General features: G+C 35.0%; 1 protein-coding gene and 1 long non-coding RNA gene across 5 annotated transcripts; both read right to left on the bottom strand.

The window, feature by feature from the left end:
* Window positions 1–230: 230 nt before the first annotated feature.
* On the bottom strand, window positions 231–2,644 carry LOC122608656. The gene is made up of 3 exons (XR_006325280.1): window positions 2,105–2,644; window positions 1,838–1,899; window positions 231–730 (listed from the first exon to the last, which is right to left on the bottom strand). It is a non-coding gene; the product is annotated as an uncharacterized LOC122608656 (long non-coding RNA).
* Window positions 2,645–3,048: 404 nt separating this feature from the next.
* On the bottom strand, window positions 3,049–11,424 carry LOC122607784 (heparan-alpha-glucosaminide N-acetyltransferase). 4 transcript variants are annotated; one of them, XM_043780828.1, is made up of 13 exons: window positions 11,217–11,419; window positions 10,831–10,968; window positions 10,673–10,754; window positions 9,127–9,203; window positions 8,919–9,034; window positions 8,487–8,604; window positions 7,747–7,863; window positions 7,164–7,255; window positions 6,356–6,422; window positions 5,981–6,062; window positions 5,491–5,582; window positions 4,588–4,731; window positions 3,049–3,442 (listed from the first exon to the last, which is right to left on the bottom strand). In XM_043780828.1, exons 1-13 carry the CDS (start codon window positions 11,343–11,345, stop codon window positions 3,296–3,298), a joined length of 1,401 nt encoding a protein of 466 aa, XP_043636763.1. In that variant the 5' UTR covers window positions 11,346–11,419; the 3' UTR covers window positions 3,049–3,295. The 4 variants fall into 4 exon arrangements, with proteins under 4 accessions (XP_043636763.1, XP_043636766.1, XP_043636764.1 ...); XM_043780829.1 differs by lacking the exon at window positions 3,049–3,442 and adding an exon at window positions 3,450–4,512 and having other exon boundaries at window positions 11,217–11,424; XM_043780831.1 differs by lacking the exon at window positions 4,588–4,731 and having other exon boundaries at window positions 11,217–11,424.
* Window positions 11,425–25,694: the final 14,270 nt, after the last annotated feature.

Here is a 25,694-nt window from a genome sequence, read left to right as displayed (position 1 = left end):
GATAATATAAATAAGTAAATGGCAATGCAATATTAAATACAAGTAAAGTAAACTAGTGAGACCAAGTTGTATTCTTTCAACGTATTTTATTTATTGTCTTAAATAAAATACAAAGTTGTTACGGAACCAAGATAATACAAAGATATGTAAATATCCTAACAACCTAGAATTACAATTGATCTACACTTAGATTGGAAATTCTCTTTAACAATCGAAACATTTAACGCTGTGAAATGATCCTTTTTTGCGATGGAGAGAATATCGCACAAGTTCGCCAAGAATATGCAACGTCAAATTATGCAAAGGTTCATTCTTGGATGTACAAATCCTAAAGCATGCTTGTTAAAGTACTAGGTAAATAGTACTTTAGCCAACCACCTTTATACACTTTTGTACTTTTATCATAGACAAATGGTATTGTCCGGATAATAGATTATAAAGGTAAAAAGTCTTTCTCGTAATTAGTGTAAAGCTTTGTAAGTACTTTACATTGGTGAACTTTCCAGTTTCGATTTGAGTAAAACGTTCACTAGGCTTTGCTGCCATGAATGTTTTCTTCCTTCCACTTGTTGTCTTCGACTTCAACTGGACTTCATTTTTGGTCAGATCTTGACTCGAGTGAAGTTCCAGTGGCATGACTGTACTGGCCACTAGACTTATATTATCTTTGGACAAATCTTCTAGACTCTAGTTTGTACCGGAGTCGCTCCAGTTTTGCTCGAAAACTAGCCTAACAGTATAAGTATGACACTTGAAAAGAGGAAAATACAAGAAGTGGATAATGAAAGACTAGATCTTAAATAAGAAAGATGAGAGTAATTAGGAATTAAAACACACGTATATATACTATAATAAATGTTAATCATTGAGGCAAAACTTCAGTAGCCTAGGAGACTCAGGTTCAAATCTTTAGGGAACAAGGTTTACTTTTATTAATGGTTGTACTGTTTGGCGGATTAATAAGAGGTTTTTCTCCCTCCGTGGTTCACTAAAAATTCAAATGACATCCTGCCGGGACGTAGGTGCCGATAAGTAGTACGAATATGCCCTGACCATTCAAATGTTAATAAAAAAAATGATGTGTATTGCATTCAAATAAAAAAAAAAACATATTATTATTTACATACTGGTAACAAACACCTCCTTATTAAGTCAAAACAAACACATCCATAATCTTTATATATAATAAAGAAGAATTGTCTATTTAACTATTTTTTGAAAAATATATGATGTGACATGTTTAAATTTTTTTCCAAAAAACTTTTATTTTGTTTATGATATATTAGTAACACTTTTAAAGATTAAATATTCCATTAAATGATTATATTAAATTTCTACTTTTTTGTTATAATCATAAAAATTTATTTTTATATAAAGAAATGTCACTTTATATTTTGTTAATGCAATAGTTATTCATGTTTATAAATTGTTATGTTAGTCAATTTAAGTATCTTCAAACCGAGTTATACTATATCAATTACAAAAATTACATTTTTTAGTTTTTTTTTAAATTTTAATTAAAATGCCCTGATAAAACCGGATTGATTAGCTAGTTTGTTATATTAAAGTTAATAAAGTTCCAAATAATCACCTCCTTATTTTATTAGTTTCTTTAAACATAAACATTAACTACATGTTATATTTCTAAGATTAATCTTAATCGAGTGTTAAGATCAAATGAAGATAACAAATAAATACATCCAAATACTTGGAAATGGAGCAGAAATGAGTATGAAATAATTTTCAATGGAGATAATGACACAAAAGTGTAACTAACTATAATTAAATGATTATGTAGTGTATTAACCTACTCGAGTGTTTTATGTAATATATGTACCTTTCATATTTTGGGTTATATCGTGTATACTTCCAAGTTGTAACTGGTAAGTACCATGTCACCTGCCACATCACTCAGCCAAGTCAAACACTTAATACCTACGTGGACTTACATATACATATTGTATAATATACATACGCAGATTATTAGTTACATGAGTCAAACGCCATTCCACTAGAAAAAACAACAAACATGTTATCAATTCAATTAAACAAAGATGCAGCACGCATTTCATGATAATGATGATGATGTTGAATAAATCTAGACCTTTGTTGCCGTCAGCGATGTAGCACCCATGTCTTGTCATTGGAGAAGTCGTCAGATTCCGGTGACCCATGAACCATTCCGGTGATTCTTTCCAGTTTCCGGTGACTATCGCCAGATTCCGGTAACTCTTTTCCGTTTCCGGTGATCCTCTTCAGATTCCGATGACACTTTTCCGACAAATTTTTAGTTTCCAATTATTCTTCTCCAATAATCTTGATTTACAAATTAAAAAATCAAAACCCATTTATATAAATCAAACACAAATATACAAAACTCATTTGTAGAACAAATCAATCGAATCAAAAATACAATCGATGCTTTCGATTGTGGTGAGGAGGGAACTGGCGACAACAATATTTTGATGATACGGTAAAAATAATAACCGATTATATATTTGTTGGTGGTGGGATTTGCAGATCCTGAAGGTTATATATTTGTTGCGGGTAGTGGTTGGGTGGTGACAGGAGAGTGGCCTGGTGGTGGTGGGATGATAACCCGTTGGAGAAATGAAGGGGGTCAAGAAAGATAGATTTACGCATATACAAGTATATATGATATATAGATATAGGTATAGATATATAATTATATAGATTAAGCATGTCGAAGGAGAAGCAAAGGTGGTCGGCCGTCCATTTGTTTTCTTTTTAGTGTTTTTCTTTTTTGTTTTATGATCCAAGTAAATAAATGAAATGATTACTGTAAGACCACGTCATTTTTACCATGTGAGTCATCATGCCATGTAGGTGAATTTTTAGATGAAAATGGGGTGGTAACCGGCTACATGTTTAGCCAGTCGTCTGTTACATCATATAGAATATGAAGGTACATACATTACATAGCCACTTTAGTAAGTCACTACACTATATAACTATTTGGTCATAGTTAGTTACACTTTGGTGTCATTATCCGTGATACCAGTTGGGCCAAACCAAACATGCATCATATGATTTTATTCAACTGAATGAAGTAATGATATAACATTTACAAAGGTAAATGTTGAACACAATGACATGTATACATAACGAAAAGGGGGTAGTGTCAAACTACACTTTGACATATATATTTACCTTTGAAAACACAGTAAATAACAAGATATAAACAAAAGTACGTAGAAATGAAAAAAATATACAAGACGGGGTAGTAAGGCGTATAGTATGTGCAAGATTCTTTACGTACATCTACCAGACGTGTTTAAAGCTTCCAATAAATTCCCAGTTGATGCAGAATGCCTGAAATGATCACCCAAAACAGTATCTTTGCAAATATAACGTATAGCAGAATTCCCACTCTTCTTGAATGCCAAACGTTGATGAAAATGTGTTTTTGAATCCAATATATCTGCATCCACTCAAAGGACAAAACAACGATGACAAATTTTTTTGTTGAAAAGAAATTTAACACTACAGAGCCAAAAAGAAAAAGTATGAAATCAAACAGATATGAAGCAATTCAGACTTAATTAGATCTTAAATTTCACGTCATCATTTTTGCATATGTTTGGATGCCTCATCTTTTGGAGTCTCCTTGATGACACGAGAATAATCCAAAATCTTATTGTATGTAACTGACTGCAAACTTTTAACAAAGCATCAGTTTTACATATGCATAGTTTTATACCAGAGTTCTTAACTCATGTTTACTACTTTAACCTCTCTCAATAATCCACAAAATTTGACTGGTGTTAGCAGGTTAGACCTTACGTCATCACTCGGTCATTCTGGGGAGGAAAAACAGTTAATAGACCTTACGTCATCACTCGGTCATTCTGGGGAGGAAAAACAGTTAAAACTAAACCTACACTGGCTTAAACCAATAGTAACCTATGTTCATGGGTTTACCACCCTGGTTTAGGGTACCCTGAACTCCTGAAGCGAATGGGGAGAGCGCAGCAAAAATGAAAAGCCCAAGAGTAAACGAAGCATGATTTCTATGCCAAGTGTAAGCCTTAAACTGCTAGCGCAGTTAACCTTAACCCACCTAATTACTCAGTTTATATGGTTCTTGGTGAAATCTAATTTAAGATGGTTTTCAGGTGGATGGTGAATATGTCAAACCAGACCAACTCTGACCAATTAACCACATAGACCAAATAACGCACCTGATTAACACATCTGAAATTTAACGTCTTGATCATAGGAGACATAATATTTACCATCATACCGTACAACAATTACTATATGATAATCCGTCACCACTCACCCATAATGCTACCTTTAGTCTTCACAAATAAAAAAAAAATAACCAGATAATCCTTAGAAAAGTAATTTGGACCATGGGTTGTTGGAGAACAGTATGATTACTTTTTGTGGTAGCAAATCGTATAAGTTCTTTTCCCGTCAAATGCGGTGTCGCTTTCATTTCTCTTCTAATCTTCTATGAAAAGATTCTGTCTAGTATCATAGAGACAACTACATAGATTGATAATTTTCATTTTCTTGTTTCATGGATATGTTTCGTTTAAGAAATTTTGACTTGGAGCTTACCAATGTATGATGGGGATAATCATAATACCAGCCATTGATAAATCCTTCGAAGATGCCTTCAGCCGCCATAACATATACAAGCATTGCATTCTTTCCAATCCATTCCAACGGTAGAAACATATATCTCAAACTCCATATATCAACCTAGAAGTGGAGTCCCCTGCTTTAGGATGTTGGATAACTCAAAGGAATACATTTCTTGTAAACAAACCAAATTACAATTGAATCAAGTGTGGCAAATAGGCGGGCCAGGGAGGTTAAGTTACACGCGTATTCTGCTCCAGGTTCAGGTCAAAGGATTTGGTAAACACTTAATACATTTTCTAACTTCATACATATATAATTATTGTACTAAATCAGATTACAAAACCTTATAATCACAACAGTAGTTTAATTTTCTTTCATAAACAAACTTATGAGTCTCTTGTGCATGTGAACACACTTAAGAGGCCTTTTAACCTGCTCAACCAATGAACGTGGTTCCTTACTTGTAAAACTCATTAGCCTAAACTGTTGTATTTTATAAAGTTGATTTTTTTTTACTTTACAAATTGTTTCAGCTTTTATACTCTTCACATCGTTTAAGCATAGTTATCAATGTTTTGAACACAATTAAAAATTTAATATCAGTTCTGAGTTTAACTTATATATTCCCTTAATTCTCTTTACTTATCATCTTCACCGAAAATGTCAATTTCCCACTCTTCAAAAATCAGGTTATCATGCATATCCATCATGGAAATGGCTACTTATTTGATATTTGAAATCTCTGTAAGTTAAAAGATTTAAGATTAAGAATCTATAACTCATTTACCAGTTAAAAAGTCAAGAGTAACTTATTTTTGAGAGGGAAGTAGCATATCAATTGCATAGATATATATAACTAACACATTAGTACATTACCATAAGATAAATCAATGAGAAGACCAATGCTGCTGCCCCTGAAGTCACACAAACGTAGCTGAATGTATACAACTGTTTATTTAGAGGAATTGCTGCATAAACCAAGGTATGTAAAGTGAGACTAGAGAAAGCTGGAGATGACAGAATAGCAGGTTAGGTATTGGCCAATATGGACAACTTTTGGTACAGGTCGAAGTTTAGTGTGATAAAACATTGATACTAATCACAGGGATGAAAAAAGCTCATTTTTAACGGCAGGGATGAAACGTGTTTTTCTGAAAAACCACAGGGACAAAATTTGTACTTCTCCCAATAAAAAACTATAATATTCTATCCTTTTTATACAACTGTTTAGGAGTAGGTATGCAATAAAGATAAACTTTCACTTGCGTGCTACCTTTAATGAGTAGATACTAATCAACTAAATCAACTATATGAATAGCAACTAATCAACTACATCAAATATCTAGTTCATTTTCAGGATACAGACCATCTGTGAAATTCAGAACAATTCCCAACATAACAAGGACAACACCCATTACACTCCAATGCCTCAGCCTAGATGAGTGAACCTGAAACCGTGCAGAAATAATGTCAATTAAAAAGCAAGAAAAACAATACACATTTTTTTAGCCAAAAAAGAGGTCTAGCAAGGCAAAACCTATATAATTTAAAAACTGAAATTAATATCACTTGTAATTTTTGGCGCCGATACTTATGAATGTAGCAACTGTTTCAAACTGCAATTTATTCTCAATTTTTAAAAAGAAAACATGATAGATCAATTTTGTGTTTGAAGTTGATTCTTGACCTTGAAGATCAAACTGTGCCACTCTTTTGGTTAAGTTGGAAGAAATGAACCAACCTTCATCTGTATGAGTACATGCCCAAAGTGCACACCGATAATTGTAGACAAAATAGCAGAGATAGAGCTGTATAACATAAAGTTGTGTAAACATTGATGATCATATATGACATACTGCTAACAGAAGATAGAGGTTCGAAGCCTCAAATCTAAGGTGGCAAAACGGGTGAGTTGGGTTATTTGTCATAACGGGCCTTGGTTAAAATGGTAATACTTAGTAATGGGTTGAAACTTGAAACTGGTTAAACCGTGCTCCAAACTCACACCGGTCTTTCTTTTTAAAATTCATACATAATTTATGAGTAAACTATTATAAATCTTGTAGTTTATAGTATTGAATTGTGATTTGATAGGGATTACAAGAGGTTATATTTATAGAGTAGCTTAACCTAATACATGGAAACTAATACTATGGAAACTTAATATATATAAACTAATATATCTAATAGCTTGACTACTGAAATTAGATTAACAATAAACTTCTAATTTTAAAAAACATAAATGAGATTTTATGCATTTTGAATAGTTAAATACACTTGGGTTGACTTCAACCAGTTCAACCCATATAACCCCTCTGCCTTTAAGGTAGATTGACATCTCTTACTAATACCCACGCATTTGTTCTTACTTGTCCAGTACAAACTATAATCTACTAAATTATAGGCAGTCTGACTTATTTTCTAAATAATCTTAAGATAAATCTAATACAACTTGACTTTAAACATGGGCAAGTGGGAAAAAAGTTTCTTGTAAAATCTTTTAAGTTGTCCCTCAGTTATAATTCTACCCCTCACAACTAAAAGTAGACCTGAGAATTCCTTCAGGTTCAAAAGGTGCCCAACACCAAGACGGAGCATCCTTTTTGAAAGGACCCTCATACGGGGATCCAGCGGTGCAAGCCTGCCATTGCAATAAAAAAAAAAAAAAAACTTGGAACCTTTATCAAATATAAGTAATAAGTAATGCATAATAAAACATACAAAAATTTAGTAATCTAAAAGCCAGAGGTGAAAATTTTAAACGATTCGCATATAAATGGTTTTCTTTGGGTGGTTTTTACATCAAACAGTTTATATTGGTTGAATGGGTCAAATGAGTTTTGCATCGCCTATAATCTAGTATTATTGCATACGATCTCCTATATATGTTTATTTATAGATGTAATTCATTTGCCTTTCTTTGGAGCCTTAAGACATCACAAAATTTTTTTGCGGGTTAATGCAACCCGACTTGTAATGTACCAACTCATACTGAAAAAGAACCCGATTCAACCTGAAGCATTTTGTCACATTACCCAACCCGCTTACCTGCACAGGAATCTTGCCACCTTTTGTGACCAGATGAGCATGAAAAAATATAACAAAAGAAAGTGAAATCGACTATCTGGTCACCTTAGATCTCTTCCAAGCAGGATGCTGATACATATGATTAATTCCAAGAACTTGTCTGTCAATATAACCCACGGCATTACACGGTGGATCAAGATTTCCTCTCATGTCACAGGTTACCTGAGATTTACAGAAAAGGTATGAAATATGTCGACACAAAAGTAGGGAAGATGATTTAATTAATGAAAATGTCAAGATCAGATGTGGTAGGTAATGACCATTCAGAAATTATAAAGGGTCATAATCTAGTAACGGTCCTAACAGGTCAGTTTGAACTGTTTTATTATACTTTAGAATCAAAAACTCAATCCATTTGACCCATTTCGATTAATCTATATCGACCCATTAATAAGTAAATGTCTCAAAATTCGCCCCTAAAAATTTTAAAGAACTAAATCTCTCTCTAGTGTGACGCCTAAGAGAATACTCTTGAAGATACACACTAAATAGTCAAGTACCAAAATCAGACAGTGTTTGATCTATCATGAGTAGCAAAAATGATAAAAGAAGAACCGTAGACTTAAGAAACACACGCTAAAGTAATTTCTATAAAATATCTTGACATAAATTTACCGACTTTAATTTAATTTGAAAAAAAAAATGAATATTAGCTTTTGGTGACAATAACTGAAACCTATGCCAAAGAAGACAAACAAAAAAAGTTTGTGTTTAAATTAAACTAATGAACTTGACCTCAAAGTCAAGATGAATCTCTTTTCGTTGTGAGAGTGAGTGGTACATACCGTTAATATTTTTCCATAATCAGCACTTTTGGTATTGTTGACTTTGAACTGCCAACTGGGGACATAAGTTCCATATAGAACTGCCAAGTAAACTATGATAACACAAGCTCCGAGTAGCCTGCAATCGTGACATTTAAACACGGTGGTCATTCTAAAAAATCAGTGAGAGGTTTCAGATGGGTTTTATAAAGGGTCAAATACTGTAACTTTTTCATATCTGTTGGTCGTATTGGGTTGACCAAAAACACTTTTGGAAAAGATGATGCAAGAGGTTTTATAGATTTAAAATCCATTTTCTACAAAGCTCGACCCATTTACCTTGTCTATTGTTTAACTAATATCTTTACCTGTTGGACATTTAACGTAAAACAAAATGCAAATCCATTTGTTTCACAAGTAAATAGAACAAAACTACATCTGAATGACAGATACCAGTGCCAAAAGTACAGCTTGTATATAGAAAAACGTCCATGTGGTAGTTCCTTGGCTTGTGCACCTTGAGTTGCAATTTCTAACATTCCAACAATGAAATATGCAAGAGCAATTCTCTAGAAAAATATAAAATTTAACAAATCATCACACTTAATAAAGGATACCAATCAGTGACTGCCTTACAAAAGATTCTACTCATTACTATTACCTGAAGTATACCACACCACCTTATATACTTCATGTCAACACCATATGATAGTTTGTCAGGAGCATGTGAGTAACCACCTATGACAATACATGAGTTCAGAACAGCATAACTAAACTCCATCGGCTCAATGGAAATATTATTGAATAAAATAAAAACAGATCCATATAAAATTGCATAAATATGGAGCAAGTACATCTAAAATAATTTGATTCCTTTACAGTAATCATTCGGTCACTTTCTCCTGATTATATAGTCCATGCTGATTGTTCTAGAAGTTTAAAGACTATTACAAGCCTATTTTTTTCGAACATTTAGTCGATATACGACATCAGGGAAACCTCACCGTTTAATGGTGAAGCCTTGCACGTACTTTAGACAATGAGATATTGACCATGGGCCATTACAAGTATTCAGAGGGAAAAACCTCAAGGTTTACCATCCCTAAGGATCGAACTCAAGACTTTGGGTAAAAGCACGAGTGTCTCTCACCAGCTGGGCTTGACATCATTGAATTCGATTTGCATTTTGTTTCATCTAAAAGGATCAAATGGGTGTTATTACGTATTTGAAAACAAAGGAGCACAGGTCAAACAAGATGCAAGTCGCCCCATGTCTATCTTCAATGCATACACCTCCTAAATGCATTTGTTTAAGGATTTAGTTACTATTGAGATTATAATTTTTTAGGTTTTTATAATCATAGTAGGGATAAAAAAGAATTGTCAAAGCAGAAACGAAGGAGTTTGTGGGAACCAGCCCGGCCCTGTATTGGGTCAGTTTCAACCCATAATTACCGAACCAGCCCTTCTTGTCACCTGTAGTTCCTCCCATTTCAACAATAATTCTAAGTTCAACTCCCTTTTCACATTAAGCTTAACTCTTTAAGTCTATACTTGCCATAACTGTATATATTCTTTAGGAATTCTTACTTGCTATAGAACAACACAAAAACAAGGAGCACAGTGAACTGCCTGATTTATGACACAATAATAGGCACTTGTATCTAGGATTTAAAGTGTGCAATCGGCTGCAAGGTGACCAGGTGATTGTCGATATGAATTTAGAAACACAACTTGGGATGCTGAGCAGTATTATTCCAAGGAAAGTAAGTACCAGAAATCGATTCATTGGCGTAATAACTGAAGAATACGAGCTTTATTAAAAAGCTTCTGACCACTTGATGATTTAGATTATTAATGAACAAAGTAGCTAATGTAGCCCATAGATATGCCCACAGGCGATGGGTGAGTGGATTAACCTGTAAACCGTTCTGACCAGGATTGTTTTCACTACTTATCAGACCCGCCAATTAAACAAAGTCAGGTCAAGTGGTTTAGCCAATAAGGTTGACAAGATTGATTTGTCCACTTATACAAATGTTGGAGAAAATAATTTACTTGTTGTAAAAGAACCTTGAGAATACTCAAAAGGTCATGTGGTGTGCGCATACCTATATATATATCGATTTTATAAAGTAAAAATGAGTACTCGAACTCTTGAGGAAGCACACACAAACTAGAGATAAGAAATGAAAATAAGAAGTGACCTTGTAACAGAAGACCCCAAAAGATGAGTTTTAGTGTCCTAAGTATCACCTTTTTAGCGGCAAGGGACCTATCAGGTATTCTCTGCAACCAAGAAAGAATTTATATACATAAGCATGTATCTGTATATATATACACACATGAAAAACCATATGCAGACCTTGAGAGCGAGTGCGATGGAAATGCCGACAATAAACAAAAAGAAAGGCATCACAAAATCAGCAAGGTTGCAGCCGTTCCAAGGCGCATGCCCGATCATAGGCCATTCTCCACCAGCATCATCAACCAAAATCATCAACTACAATGCAATGCCTTTTCTTTTATCAATCATCATCCCAATTGAACATGTCAAACAACCAAATATAGTACTAATAGTAATAAAAAAAATGGAATTTGTTTTTACTAACTTCAATTATGATTCATGGGATAATACAAGTTAATATGGAACCCATTCATCATATGAGGTAAAATTCTTACTCTAGTTAATTTTCAATTAACAAATAGTAGTATTAGTACTAGCATATGTATGTATATATGATACTCTACCACGACAGTAAGGCCTCTGAAAACATCAACGGAAGCAACACGCTTGTTGTTGTTATTGTCAGCAGCGGCCGGGATGTCAGCAAGCTGGTGATGACGGCCCTCATAAACTTTAATTTCGTCATCAGCCATGTCCGTACAACAAGCAGAAATGAATTCAAGTCAAACTTGACCTAGGCTTCACTCACTCAATCTTACATGAGAGAGAGATGTCGATATGATTATGTAAGGGACACACATACAAAATTTGACTTTTGGCGACCAGACTTTTGGCCGCGACACGTCGTCGCCAAAAGTCCACTAAACGACAAAAAAATAGTCAAAAAAATCGCCAAAAGTTCACTAAACGTCAAAAAAATAGTCAAAAGTCAAAAAAGAGATTTGGCGACGACAATGTCATCGCTAAAGTTGTCGCCAAATGTATTTCCCATTTCTTTTTGAATTAAGTTTAAGCCGGAAAACTTTTTCTTTTTGAAAAATATATGGCGACGACATTGTCGTCGCTAATGTCGCGGCCAAAGGTTTTTTAATTTATTTTTTTTAATTTATTTTTTCTCACCAAAGGTAAATTTTCCCGTCAAACATTTGGCGACGACAAAGTCGTCACTAATGTCGCAGCAAAATGTTTTTAATTTTTTTTTTTAATTTTTTATTTTCCCTCTAAAGCCAAATTTTCCCGCCAAACATTTGGCGACGATAAAATCGTCGCTAATGTCTTCACCAAATGTTTTTTCTTAATTTTTTGGATTTTTTAGTTCCCTCGAAAGCTAAATTTTTCCGCCAAACATTTTGTGACGAAAATGTCATCGCTAAAATCGCGGCCAACTGTTTTATATTAATTTTTCAATTTTATTTACCTACTGCCGAAGCTAAATTTTCCCACCAAATATTTGGTGAGGAATTTAGCAATGTTATTGAATTGAATTGATTCGTTTAACGATAATACATTTATTGGGCCCATACGAATCAACAAAAGATATATTGGGTCTAATAGGCCGAATGAGATAACAAACGATGTCGGTCATCCAAAAGGAGGCTATTCGACTTAAAGAAGGCCAGCCAAATGATTAACGTTAATAGAGATATCATGCTTAATGTCTTAGTGTCATCACTAATTATAATAAGGAGATTCGAGTGAAAGACGAAAACGCATGGCCTAAACATATATACAAAGGAAACAACAAACGATGTTAGAAGCCTAATACACCTAGTTGAAAAAAAAACATATACATTATCCCTAATAAACAAGTTATATACACAAATATGACAACAAACGTTATTTGAAGCCCAATAGGCCCATTTGAATGAAAGACAGACAAAATACAACCCGTTGAAACTATTTCCGCAATTGGTGTACATATTGGGCTCAAATATGAACTAGACGAATGTTAGGGCTACACGAATAACTAAAGTTAACACAATATACTAATGTTAAACCAAAGTCAATACCAAAAGCCCTACAAAATTATTGATATAATTAATCTTTATATATATATATATATTAAAAGACAACTGAGCTAATAGTTTATAGTTATCTAATTAATCTTTATATATCTATAATATAATTAAAAGAGGGGGTTGATGGTACACTTGACACCCCTAATTCCTCCTTGAGTCTAAAACTCTCACTTCATTAATCCTCTGTTGTTTTTATTTTTATTTTTTGATTATTTTGGACGCCCTCTTTAATTATCATAATTTATTTATCCTTAAAACTCTTTTATAAATTATTATACGACCTAAATTTTATTTATCATTCTATTCTCTCTACAAAAACCCTCACGGCAGACTTGACTTCTCAAGGAACTACATGTATCCTGTTTCATGATAGGTTGTGATCGAACTTATATTAAATCTTCATTTGTAAATTAATTGAAGATGTTTTTTGTTCAATTAATGTTACGTTTTTTAGGGCAACGCCCGGGCATAAATCTAATTATTCGGTTCGGTTTAAAACCGAAAAAACCAAATATGAAAAACACAAATTTATCATTTCTTTTTGTCTAAGTTGTGATTGACCAAAATAGGTTCATAATTTTAATTTTCACCAAAGTAGTAAATTTAAACCATATGGATAAACAAATAATATAAGTGAAACTATTAAACTCTTGTTTGTCATCATTATTAAAAATTATTCATCAAAATTGAATTTGTCTAATTTCATAAAAAAGTTAATATGATAAACAAATAGATATATAAAGTAAAAAATACATTAATAATTGTCTATAAAAAAAAGATACGAATTAAATATTTTTAATATTACATAATAGTAATATAAGTTATTCGGTTTTTTCGGTTTAACCAAGTTCATTATCTTTTACCCATAACCAAACCAAAATCCGAATATATAATTCGGTTTCGGTTACAAACCAAACCCAAAACCAAATTCAAAAACGGTTTGGTTTTTTTCGGTTTTTTAAACGGTTCGGTTTACAGTTTAACCGGGTAAAAACCAAACCGTGAACACCCCTATGTAAATATACAATTAACATGTAAATATACAACTAACATAAATTAGAGCAAATTTTAAATTTGAAAATTTATAAAATCTTTTCTCTCTAATCTGACAATTAACATATAATTATATGTTAATAAATCTTCTTTTTCTTGATAACTATTAATATAAAATAATTAATTTTCTTGATAATTATTGATAATACAATTAATTAATATCATACATTACATATTAGTATAAGTAATATATTTATATAATTAAATAAATTAAATTAATATGGTTGGTAGGGTTATTTTTTCGCGGGGGACATATGGCCACGACATTTTTGGCCTTCGGCGACGACATTGTCGCGGCTAAAAAAAATGGAGGTAAAATAAAGCTGATCGAGATCTAGATCACTCATAACCACCACAACACTTTTCGCCCACCATAACTTTTCACCTCCGGCGATTTTAATCAAATAACCACCACAACCCACCAAAATCCTTAAGAAACACATCACCACAACCACCACAACCCACCGCCACTGACCGCTGCCCTCTCATCCCCGGAATTTGCTGTTGCGCCGCCGTCCTCCACCCCTACCACCATAAGAAGGTTTGTTTTATTTTAAGTTTGTATGAGTTTTGATTTGTTTTAGTTAAGGTTTGTTTTGTTTTATTTAAGGTTTGTTGCGCCGCCGTCCTCCACCCCTGTTTCGCCGCCGTTCCCCACCTTTGCTGCCGCCGTTCACCACCATTTCTGTTGCCGTTCACCACCGCTGCTGTCTGAATCTGTTTCTCCTTCTCCCTCTTTGTAAGGGTTTTTTCTTAGAATAATTATGTATATAACTTAATTTAGTTAAATTATAATAATTTCTTTGATAAAAGTTATATATAATAGTAAATTTAGAATATTAAATACTTCTATTTTTTTTTAATTTTATTTTTTTTTCATATTAGAATTATTATTATTTTTTTTTTGTAAGGGTGATAAATGTTATATAAACTAGTAACTAGCCTTTTTTTTTTTTAGTGTTTAATTCTTCTTTCTTTCCTCGTGTATAATTCTATCAGTGGTAAGCTTTCTTTATCTACCTCTTATGTATTTAAAGTATGATATAATGTGTGTATGTATGCATATAAGTAGTAAAAATCTCCCCTGTTTTACACCGTAGGTCACCCGTCCGAAATTAATTTAATAGAAATTAATTTCGGATAGTTCCCAGTTTGGGACTGCTTTTTGAATGTTTCGTCTCATTTAGGATATAGATGCATATAAGTGGTTTACTATTTAAGCAAAATTCGATAAACATTTTCCCTTTGCTCCCATGAGTATGTGCTTTATGTACATATTTGGGGAGCTAAGGTGAAATGCTGCCGAAATTTTTTTTAAATAGTAAATCAGTTATAAGCAAAACATTCAAAAAGTGGGTTAGGACGACCTCCCCGTTACAAACCGGCTGCCATAATCCACACGTAATCCCTTAGTACTTTATATATGATTTGTATGCCTTTTATCATGTATATTATTATGAATGTTGTATATTGTGATGAATACAGCAAATCTAATGTCGATCGACAAGAGTTGGATTTCTTTAGACCATAGGGATAAAAAGTTTTGGTCTGGTCTTGCCACATTCATCGAGAGGTGTAAGGATCACATGACTAACAGTGGTAAATGTCGATGCCCATGTGAGGTTTGTGATAACTTTGAGTGGCAAACACTTGAAGATATACGAATTCACATACATGAAAATGGTTTTAGCAAACATTACAAGATATGGAGGTTCCACGGCGAACCAGTTGTTCTGCAATCGATAGTAGAACATGCCATACCTCGAGCGACATGCCAATTGCATGATTTAATCGCCGATGTTCGCCAGGAGAATCATGACCATGAACACTCTACAAATACCAATGACCTAATGAACACAAACGATGACCCAATGAACACAACCAATGATCTAATGAACACAACCGACGACCCAAACAACACCACTGATGACCCAAACCACACAACCGATGAACTTGTTGAGTTGCTTAAACTTGCCAAGACTGACCTTTACCCTGGCAGTAAATGGGTTTCTGCGTTGGACTTTTTGGCGAAATTGAGTCATATGAAGGCAGTTAATAAATGGGCTGATTCATCATTCGACCAATTACTAGAGTATCTTAGATTTGTATTTCCGGATGCTAAAATCTCTGAATCACACTATGAAGCAAGGAAGAAAATGAAAACAGTTGGGTTAGGCTATGAATTGATTGATGTTTGTCAGAACGACTGCTGTATATTCTGGGGCGAAGACAAAGAAGAGGAAATATGTAACACATGTTCTGCGAGTAGATGGAAAGATAAAAACACTAAGGGGAAGAAAGTTCCTAACAAAGTGATGCGTTACTTTCCTTTGACTCCACGACTAAAGCGTTTGTATAACTCAAGACACACTGCACAATCGATGACTTGGCATGTGACTGGACAGTGTACGGAAGTTGGTAAGATGCGTCACCTGGTAGATGGTACAACATGGAAAGACTTTGATGCAAGGTATCCAGATTTTGCTAGTGAACCCAGAAATGTCAGGTTAAGGTTGGCTGCTGATGGTTTCAATCCATTTGGAAACATGAGTGTATCTTATAGCATGTAGCCGGTCATAATGATGACATACAATATGCCTCCTTGGCTATGTATGAAAGAGTCTACATTCATGCTCACGTTGTTAATTCCTGGTCCTAGATCACCTGGGAAGGACATGGATGTTTTTTTGAGGCCATTGATTGATGAATTGAAAAGTTTATGGTCTCAGGGAGTCAAAACAAACGACGCCGCTACAAACACTTCCTTCACAATGCGTGCTATGCTTTTATGGACTATCAATGATTTCCCTGCTCGTAGTAGTTTGTCTGGTTGGAGTGGCCAAGGTTATTTAGCATGCCCTACATGTATGGGAGATACTCCATCTTGTCATGTGCGGGGGAAAATTACTTATGTCGGTCATAGGAAGTTTCTACCCACGAACCATGCATGGAGGAAGAGCAAGGCATTCAATGGCGAGTTCGAGACAGAATCTCCCCCTAAAAGAAAATCCGAAGCTACTATTTTAAAAGAACTTGATAACTTGCCGCATCATCTTCCGGGGAAACATCTACTTTATGCGGGTAAGAAGAGAAAACGTGATGCAGAGGTTGAGTTGAATTGGACTAAACGTTCTATTTTTTTCGAGCTTGAATATTGGTCTTCACTCAAGCTAAAACATAATTTGGATGTCATGCATATCGAGAAAAATGTCTTTGAGAGTTTGTTGAATACTTTGTTAATGCATAAGGAAAAATCAAAAGATACTAATAAGGCAAGGATGGTGTTGAAAGATTGGGGCATTCGAGAAGAGTTGTGGCTCAAAGAAACCAAGGATGGTAAGGTCTTGAAGCCTCATCCCAAGTATTCTTTCTCAAATGAAGACAGAAAACACTTTTGTCAATTCATTAAGGGTGTCAAATTACCTAATGGCTTTGGCTCTAACTTCAAACATAAAGTAATTGATATCGATAGCAAAATAGCAGGGCTGAAGTCTCACGACCATCATATAATGATGCAATGGTTGCTTTCCATTGGTGTTCGAGCGTACTTAGACTCGACCATCTCAACACCTATAATTGAGTTTTGCATGTTCTTTAAGCAACTTTGTGCTCAAAGCTTAATGACATCTGACATGACAAAAGCTAAAGATAAGTTGGTCAAAATTCTATGTTCTTTCGAGCAAATATTTCCCCCGTCCTTTTTTGACATAATGATTCATTTGGTTATGCATTTGCCCGTAGAGGCCATTCAAGGTGGGTCTGTTTACATGAGGTGGATATATCCATTTGAAAGGTACATGAAAAAGTTGAAGAATTATGTCAGGAATAAAGCTAGACCCGAAGGGTCTATTGCAGAGGGGTATGTTGTAGATGAAGCATTAACTTTCTGTTCAAGGTATTTTGATGGAGTACAAACCAGTTTAATCGACCCGACAGAAATGAGGATGCTCCAACCCTCGCATGTGAATTGTCTTCAATTCGGTATGTAAACCTATCTCTCAAGGTGTAGATGCAGATTCATTGTGACAATCGCAACATAGATTTGATTATCGTTTATGTTTTTAGGAACTTGTATGTAATCATTTAAATAAGAACTTGTGTTGATATTTAATAATTACGTTTGAACTTCAATATTATATCTGTTTATGTTTTGTATTGTGTTTGTGTGTTATATATTGTTTTGCAGGTACAAGAACATAGAATCAAGGTTTATAAGTGTCATAGAACACTTAAACGATGATTGGATGTTATGTACGAGCCAAACAAAGTCAAACAAAGAACAATGGGTCGTCCCTCGTGCTGACGTCATCAGCATGAAGGATCAGCCTTATGCTGACGTCAGCACGAGGCAGATCGGTTTGTTTATTGTTTCGGGCCTAATACGTAATTAAGGCCTAAGCCCGCACGATCCAATACTTAACTAGTATAAATACAAGACCTAATCTACGAAATTAGGTTAATTATTGACGAATTCTTGAGAGTTATTCACGAATTTACGAGCTAAGGTTATTTGTTCCTTCGTGTGTTCTTCTACACGAACCACAAGCCTTGTGCATCTCCTTGGGTTGATTAATTACTTATTAATTAACAAAAGGCAATAGCAATTTAGTTATCTCAAGAGGATTCCGCACTCTTGACATAACGAATCACATCTTATTACTGTCCATGCAACGATAGGGCACCTTACAAGTGGTATCAGAGCCCTAAGGTTGATTACCAGAAGGTTTAAGATTGTTTGATTCGCTATTGATTGCAAAATCAATTCGAAATTCGTGTTTTTGTTCAAGTTCGTGCTCTTCTTTGTGTTACTTCGTGAATACGTCAGCACGAAGTGAACTTCGTGTTCGTGATAACGTCATCAGTTAACTTCGTGTTAACTTCGTGCTACGTCAGCGCGAATCACTCTTCGTGACTTAGGTCGTGACTTGTGTTTCGTACTTCGTGCTTCGTGCCACGTGTACTTCGTGCTTAGTGTACTTCGTGCCACGTGTACTTTGTACTTCGTGCCACGTGTACTTCGTGCTTCGTGTACTTCGTGCCTCGTGTACTTCGTGCCTCGTGTACTTCGTGCTTAGTGTACTTCGTGCCACGTGTCCTTCGTGCTATACAAACTAAGTAGTTTTTCGTTTTACTTGAATTCAAAAGATTCGAAATGACTACCATACCAGCTGCCGCAAACTCACCCAATGCCTTACTTATCAGCCAGATGATCATGCATGATCATGAGGTTGGTCGGGGTAATACACCTCCAAAGCTTTTCGGTATGGAAAATTATTGGATGTGGAAGAGACGTTTTGAAGACTACATTCGTCTCACTGACATGGAAATGTGGCTAGTAATAACTCAAGGTTTTGATTGGCCTTCATATGAGTAGAACGGAGTGATCAGTAGGTATACTTATGCTGATATGCCTATTGAAGAACATAAAAGATACGCTGTTGAGGGAAAGGCATTGTCTACTCTTACTATGGCCTTGCCTCAAGATAGTGTACATCTGTTTAAAAAGTACACTACTTCAAAGGATTTATGGGATGCTCTTGAAAGATATTGTGAGGGCGATGTAACTTTGAAGAAAAATCGTATCAAGCTTCTCAAGCGTCAGTATGAAGCCTTTAATGGACTGAAAGGGGAATCTCTTGACGAGATTATTATTCGATTCAGTCATTTGACCACTGAGTTGTCATACTTTGAAGTTGTTTATCCTCAAACTGAGCTAGTTGATAAGTTTCTGGATTCACTGCCTAAGACTTGGACTGATTATGTTCATCAACTTCAAGATGATCAGGAATACAGTACATGGGATTTTGAGAAGGTAGTCTCCAAGCTGAAGAACAGAGACATGAAGAGAAGGATTAAAGACACTCACTCGGATTTTACACAAGATCCATCCTTATATCATGCTAAGTCTGTTCATTTAGCAAGCTCCAGCTCTAGAAACAACGCATTTCTAAGTGGTGCAGAAGCTACACCAATAGTAGATGCTGAAGGTATTGCCGGATATGTGGCTTATGACAATACAAATGTCAAGAGTAATGTACAATCTTTTCATTCTATGCCAATGAGTATGAGTTCTGCAGAAGGAAGAATGAGTGTTTACTCAGCCTTTTGTAATGCTCATGAAGCATTTATTGGAGGAAAGGTTACTGATCCTGCAGTAATTGATGAGGATTACAATCAAATATATCCTGATGATTTGGAAGAAATGGATCTACAATGGCAGCTTACTATGCTTACTATTAAGGTCAGAAGATTCACTCAGAGAACTAGGAGACCTATAGGTAATGGCACTAAAGGCTTTGACAAATCCAAGGTGAAATGTTATAATTGCGATGGATTTGGTCATTTTGCAAGAGAGTGTCAACGACCTAAGAGGATTGATAATACCGTTGTTGGTCGTCAAAATTACAATCAAGGCGGTATTACTCCAAATAATCATAAGACGCAAGCAATGATTACATATCCTGTTACTCCACAACAGCCAGTTTCGTCACCATTTTCGGATTCAAAGGCTGTTGTTGTTCAAAATCCAGATGGTACTTATCAATGGGATACACAATCCGATGATACCTCGAATCATGCCTACATGGTAGAATTATATGATGAGGTAGCTGCAACGATTGATTATGCTGTGTACTCAAGTGAAAAAAGTGCATCTGAGATAGTACAGAAGAATATGTGTAATGTTGCTGAAACAGTAAGATCTAAGAGTGAACAAATGACTGTAGTAAAAGCATCTGAAGAAAAGGAAGAGTCATCAAATCCTGCTGATGACATTTCCATGAAGAGCAATGAAGAGCAGATGAAGAATTTCGTGATACCCGAAGGTATGACAACTGAAGACTTTGTTGCATACATGGCAGATTGCAAGGCTGCAGATCAGAAGGTATCTTGTTCTTTATCTTCTATAATTGACGTGTGTAGAATGGTGTCAGATTTAAAACAAGAAATGTTGAAACTAAAAGAAAATTCAACTAGTTTAACTGCTGAAAATGCTATACTTAAAAAGGAAAGTAATGTGTCTAAAGATTCCGATTTACTTTTACAAGGTCACCAACAAACTGAATTAGATTTTAATCCAGATGAAGTAGTATACTACACATTGAAAGACTGTAATACAGTTTTTTATGATAAAGAAGTATCTATAAATAGGATTGAACCTAAATCAAGAATTGATAAAGTTTGGTGTGTGGAAAATAAAGAAGAATGGTTAGCTGAACAAATTCCATATAAGGATAGACATTATGCTCCTTTTAAACCAATAACAGGATAGACATTATGCTCCTTTTAAACCAATAACAAATATGGAAGAAGCAATACAGACGCTTGATACCATAAATGAAATGAAGGAGTATGGTATACCAATCCCTGAAATAGAAAATCGTCAATCTAGAAAACAACAAGTAAAGAAGTGCTATACTTGTCGTGAGAAAGGCCATATAGCTATTGAATGTCCAAATAGGAAGGTCAAGAATCCTAAGAATGACAGTCAAGTCAAGTCAAAGGATGTTAGTGATATTCCTAATCCTAAAGGGAAGGGTAAAGTAGTTGAACAAGTAACTTCACCAAAATTTATGAGTGCATATAAAAAGGATTATTATGAGGAGTATGCAAAAAGACATCCTGATAATAAAAATGCACAGAATTATGTTAAGTTACTTAGAAATGTGTCATATGGAGAGTCTATTGTTACAGATCAAAGGATTAGTGTCAATAGATCTAAGACTCCAAAACGACAGGGACCTTCACAGAATACTACTTCTAGTAGTGTAAGTCCGATTCGTTCTTGTACACCTCAAAGGAGTAATTCACCTAGGAAGATGACTCAACAAAATCGATCCCCTCCTGTTAGAATTAATAGTTCGTCTAAATTCTATGATCCATTAGGAAGTCAACCTAGATTTGGTACTCACTCACCAAGGAATTCATCTCCTAAGACTCGTTTCACGTCACCTAAGAAACAGTCTGTAACACCATCTTCATCCAAGGCTCCATTACAGAGCGATGGATATTGGACCGAATTGATCATTAGAGATGAATTCGGCAAACCTAAACCTCAAAAGGTTTGGGTTCCCTTCAGAAACTAACCATCTTATCGTCTAATGTGCAGGGAGAACCAAGGAAGCCTATCAGTCTTTGGTATGTTGACAGTGGATGCTTTCGGCACATGACAGGGGACAAGAACGTTTTGTCCAATTATGAAGATGTAAATGGCTCGTATGTTAGTTTTGCAGGTCCCAAGGGCGGCAACATCTCGGGCCAAAGTGATGTTGTCAATGGGAAGATTACGCTGGAGAAAGTCAATTATGTGGAACAGTTATCACATAATTTATTAAGTGTTTCTCAGATTTGTGACAAGGGTAATACTGTCCATTTTAATGAGAAAGAAGTACTTATATTGAAACCAGGATATGTTATTCCTGAAGACTAGATCATGCTGAAAGCTCCTAGGAAGAGAGACATCTATGGCCTTGTATTAGGTGTTGATAATCCAGAGGAGTCTGTTTGCTTGTTATCAAAAGCAAATGAATCTGAATCATTACTATGGCATAGAAGAATGGGACATATCAATTTCCGAAAGATGAATGACATTGTCAAACATGGTTTGGTTGACGGTGTTCCCATGAAGTGGTTTGGAATGGAAGACAAATGTGTACCTTGTCTGAAAGGTAAATAGCAAAACTCTGCACATAAACCGAAATAAGAAAATTCTATTGCCAATCCTTTCGAGTTACTTCACATGGATTTATTTGGTCCGGTAAATGTAAGAAGTATCGGTGGGATGTATTACTGTTTGGTGGTTACTGATGATTACTCGAGATTCTCATGGGTATTCTTTCTTAAATCGAAAGATGAAACTCCGCAGATTTTAATAAATTTCTTTGTCGAAACTGAAAACATTTATGGAGTTCGTGTTAAGAGCATCAGGAGTGACAACGGAACTGAATTCAAGAATAATGTGATGGATGTCTTTTGTTTGTCAAAAGGAATCCAAAATCAGTACAGTTCTCCGTATGAACCACAACAGAATGGAGTTGCTGAAAGAAAGAATAGGACTCTAATCGAGACAGCCAGAACTATGCTTGCAGATTCAGGGCTTCCTACAATGTTTTGGGCGGAAGCGGTGAATACAGCTTGTCATATTTTAAATAGGGTTACTGTAGTTAAGCGTCATAATAAGACATGTTATGAGCTTCTACATACGAAGAAACCGAATTTACAGAATGTTGAACCATTTGGTGTACCGTGTACTTTATTGAAGTATCTACCGCAGTCAAAGTTTGATTCAAAGGTTGAAGAGGGATTTCTCATGGGTTATAAACCGGGAACATCAATTTGACGGGTTTACAACAAACAGACCGGCAAAGTTGATTTGGGAACAAATGTCAAGATTGTCAGTCATAAGCCCGCTATACATTCTGGAAGTGGCAAAAACTTCGATTATGATAGTGTGTTTAGTTCACTACATGGTCCTGATTCTTATTCAGATCCTGAGACAGTTGACGATGTGATTATTTTAAGAGGGACTACTCCAACCAACGTTCAGTCTACTACTGATGTTGATGAAAGTGGTAAGGACAAGGATAAGACACCAGATTCAGCAAATAATGAACCCGCAAACACTACACCACCTACTCCATCGAAGGTTACACTGTCTGATGATGATCCTATTTCTGAAGAATCGGAAGATGATTTCAGCTCTCCTGAGTTTCAGATTAGAACAAATTTAGGAGAAAGTTTGAATGTTGATTCGGTTCCTCAATATAGAATTAATAAGGATCACCCAGTTGAAAATATTCTTGGAAATGCTACAGAACCTGTTCGAACTAGAAATCAGTTGAATAAGGATTTAACTAGTTTGTTCTGTGACGTGAAAGACACTGGATTGATAACTGAGTGTTTATATTCTGGTTTCATTTCACAAGTAAAACATAAGAATATTAAGGCAGCACTTCAAGATCCATGTTGGGTTGAAGCTATGCAAGAAGAATTAGCTCAATTTGAAAAACTTGGAGTTTGGGAGTTAGTAGATGTGCCTAGAGGAAAAGAACCGATTGGAACTCGTTGGGTATATAAATGCAAACGAGATGACAAAGGGATCGTTACCAGAAATAAAGCACGTTTGGTTGTTCAAGGGTTTGCACAACGAGAAGGATATGACTATAACGAAACTTTTGCACCAGTTGCCAAGATTGAAGCTATAAGGTTATTTTTAGCTTTTGCAAGTTTTAAAGGTATAAAGGTGTATCAGTTAGACGTTAAGAGTGCCTTCTTGTACGGTGAAGTTAAAGAAGAAGTGTATGTTTACCAACCACCGGGGTTTGAAGATCCGAATTATCCAAGAAGAGCATATCGACTGGATAAGGCTCTTTATGGATTGCATCAAGCACCCAGAGTGTGGTATGAAAAATTGTCGACGCATTTGTTGACAAATGGATTTACAAGAGGATCGATAGACAGCACATTGTTTATCAAGTGGAAGAAGCGAGATTATCTAATTGTACAAGTTTACGTGGATGATATCATTTTTGGGTCATCTAATATAAAGATGTGCAAAGAGTTTTAAATGAGCATGAAAAATGTATTTGAAACGAGTGCTATGGGGGAATTGCAATTTTTCCTTGGACTACAAGTAGATCAAAGGAAAGATGGATTCTTTATTCACCAGTCTAAGTATGTCGATGACATCTTGGAGAGGTTTCAAATGTTAGAATCCAAGACATATGGTACTCCTATTCAACAAAATCATGGTTTAGGAGTTCTTGATCCGAAAGATGAACTTGTGGATGCAACTTATTATCGTGCTATTATTGGCCCATTGATGTATCTGACTGCTTCACGTCCAGATATTATGTTCGCTGTTTGTCTTTGCGCTAGATTTCAAGCTAGTCCGAAAGAGTCACATTTGACTGCAGCAAAGCGTATTCTACGTTATCTTAAGGGAAACCAAGGGCTTGGTCTATGGTATCCAATGGGAGGAACGTTTGATTTTGTTGCATATACTGATTAAGATTTTGGCGGTTGTAACAATGACAGAAAGTCTACGACTGGAGGTTGTCAGTTGTTAGGAGGAAGATTAGTATCGTGGCAATGCAAGAAGCAGACATGTGTTGCTCAGTCTTCATGTGAGGCAGAGTATATGGCTGCTGGTAGCTGTTGTTCCCAGGTATTGTGGATTCAGCAACAACTTCGTGACTACGGTATGGATTTTCTTGATACTCCTATTAGAATAGACAATAAGTCAGCTATAGACATGACAAATAACCTTGTCATGCATAAGGTCACCAAGCATATTGATATTAGACATCATTTCTTGCGTGATTGTGCCCAAAAGATGTTAATTCATTTGGAAAAGGTTATAACCGATGATAATTTAGCTGATCTGTATACCAAAGCATTTGATAAGACTCGATTTGAGAAGTTAATTCTTCTCAATGGGATGAAGAATGCTGATTCATATTAAATCTCTCAAAGAACTAATTTTGTTAGTTTGTGTCTGTAAATAGCTAGAGTCATAAAAATACAAAAAGAGTTCTTAGTGTCATGAAAATCATAAAAATGTGAAAAATGAGAAAATGACAAAAATATGGAGAGATTTAAGTTAATGCTCTCAGATGATTAGAAGTGAGGATACTTAGCTTTTAAGTTTGCTTAATCGTAATATAACTGCTTAGTTCAGTGATTACAATTTGGGATATATTGGTAGACACAAAGTAGCTAGGTTTCCTTAATCTGAACTTAAATTATACAATGTTCTTGTGGGAAACATATTCAGATATATGGCTGAGAATGCTTGCTTTTCAGTAATGAATTGATCTAGTCCTTAAATTTTGTGAAAGATCTAGCATTACTATAAGATTTGTTCAATATATAGGCAAAAACCTCTACCAATCATGAGCATGAAAGTAAATGTGATATTGTTATGCAAATGAAATGAATGTAAATTATGGGGCTAATGTGGTCTTTGAGATT

Source organism: Erigeron canadensis, chromosome 7, assembly GCF_010389155.1.
Source record: "Erigeron canadensis isolate Cc75 chromosome 7, C_canadensis_v1, whole genome shotgun sequence".
NCBI classification, from domain to species: domain Eukaryota; kingdom Viridiplantae; phylum Streptophyta; class Magnoliopsida; order Asterales; family Asteraceae; genus Erigeron; species Erigeron canadensis.
Note: the sequence above shows the minus strand (reverse complement) of the source record. Positions and strands in the feature narration are given on the sequence as shown.

What these genes read in the sequence shown, in the direction of transcription:
- LOC122607784 (XM_043780828.1), bottom strand. Translation starts at nt 11,345, where the DNA reads ATGGCTGATGACGAAATTAAAGTTTATGAGGGCCGTCATCACCAGCTT. An exon ending in GGTGGTGTGGTATACTTCAG is followed by an intron (nt 9,035 to 9,126) that starts GTAATAGTAATG and finishes ATATTTTTCTAG; the next exon opens with AGAATTGCTCTTGCATATTT. An exon ending in ATTATCCCCATCATACATTG is followed by an intron (nt 3,443 to 4,587) that starts GTAAGCTCCAAG and finishes GAGTGGATGCAG; the next exon opens with ATATATTGGATTCAAAAACA.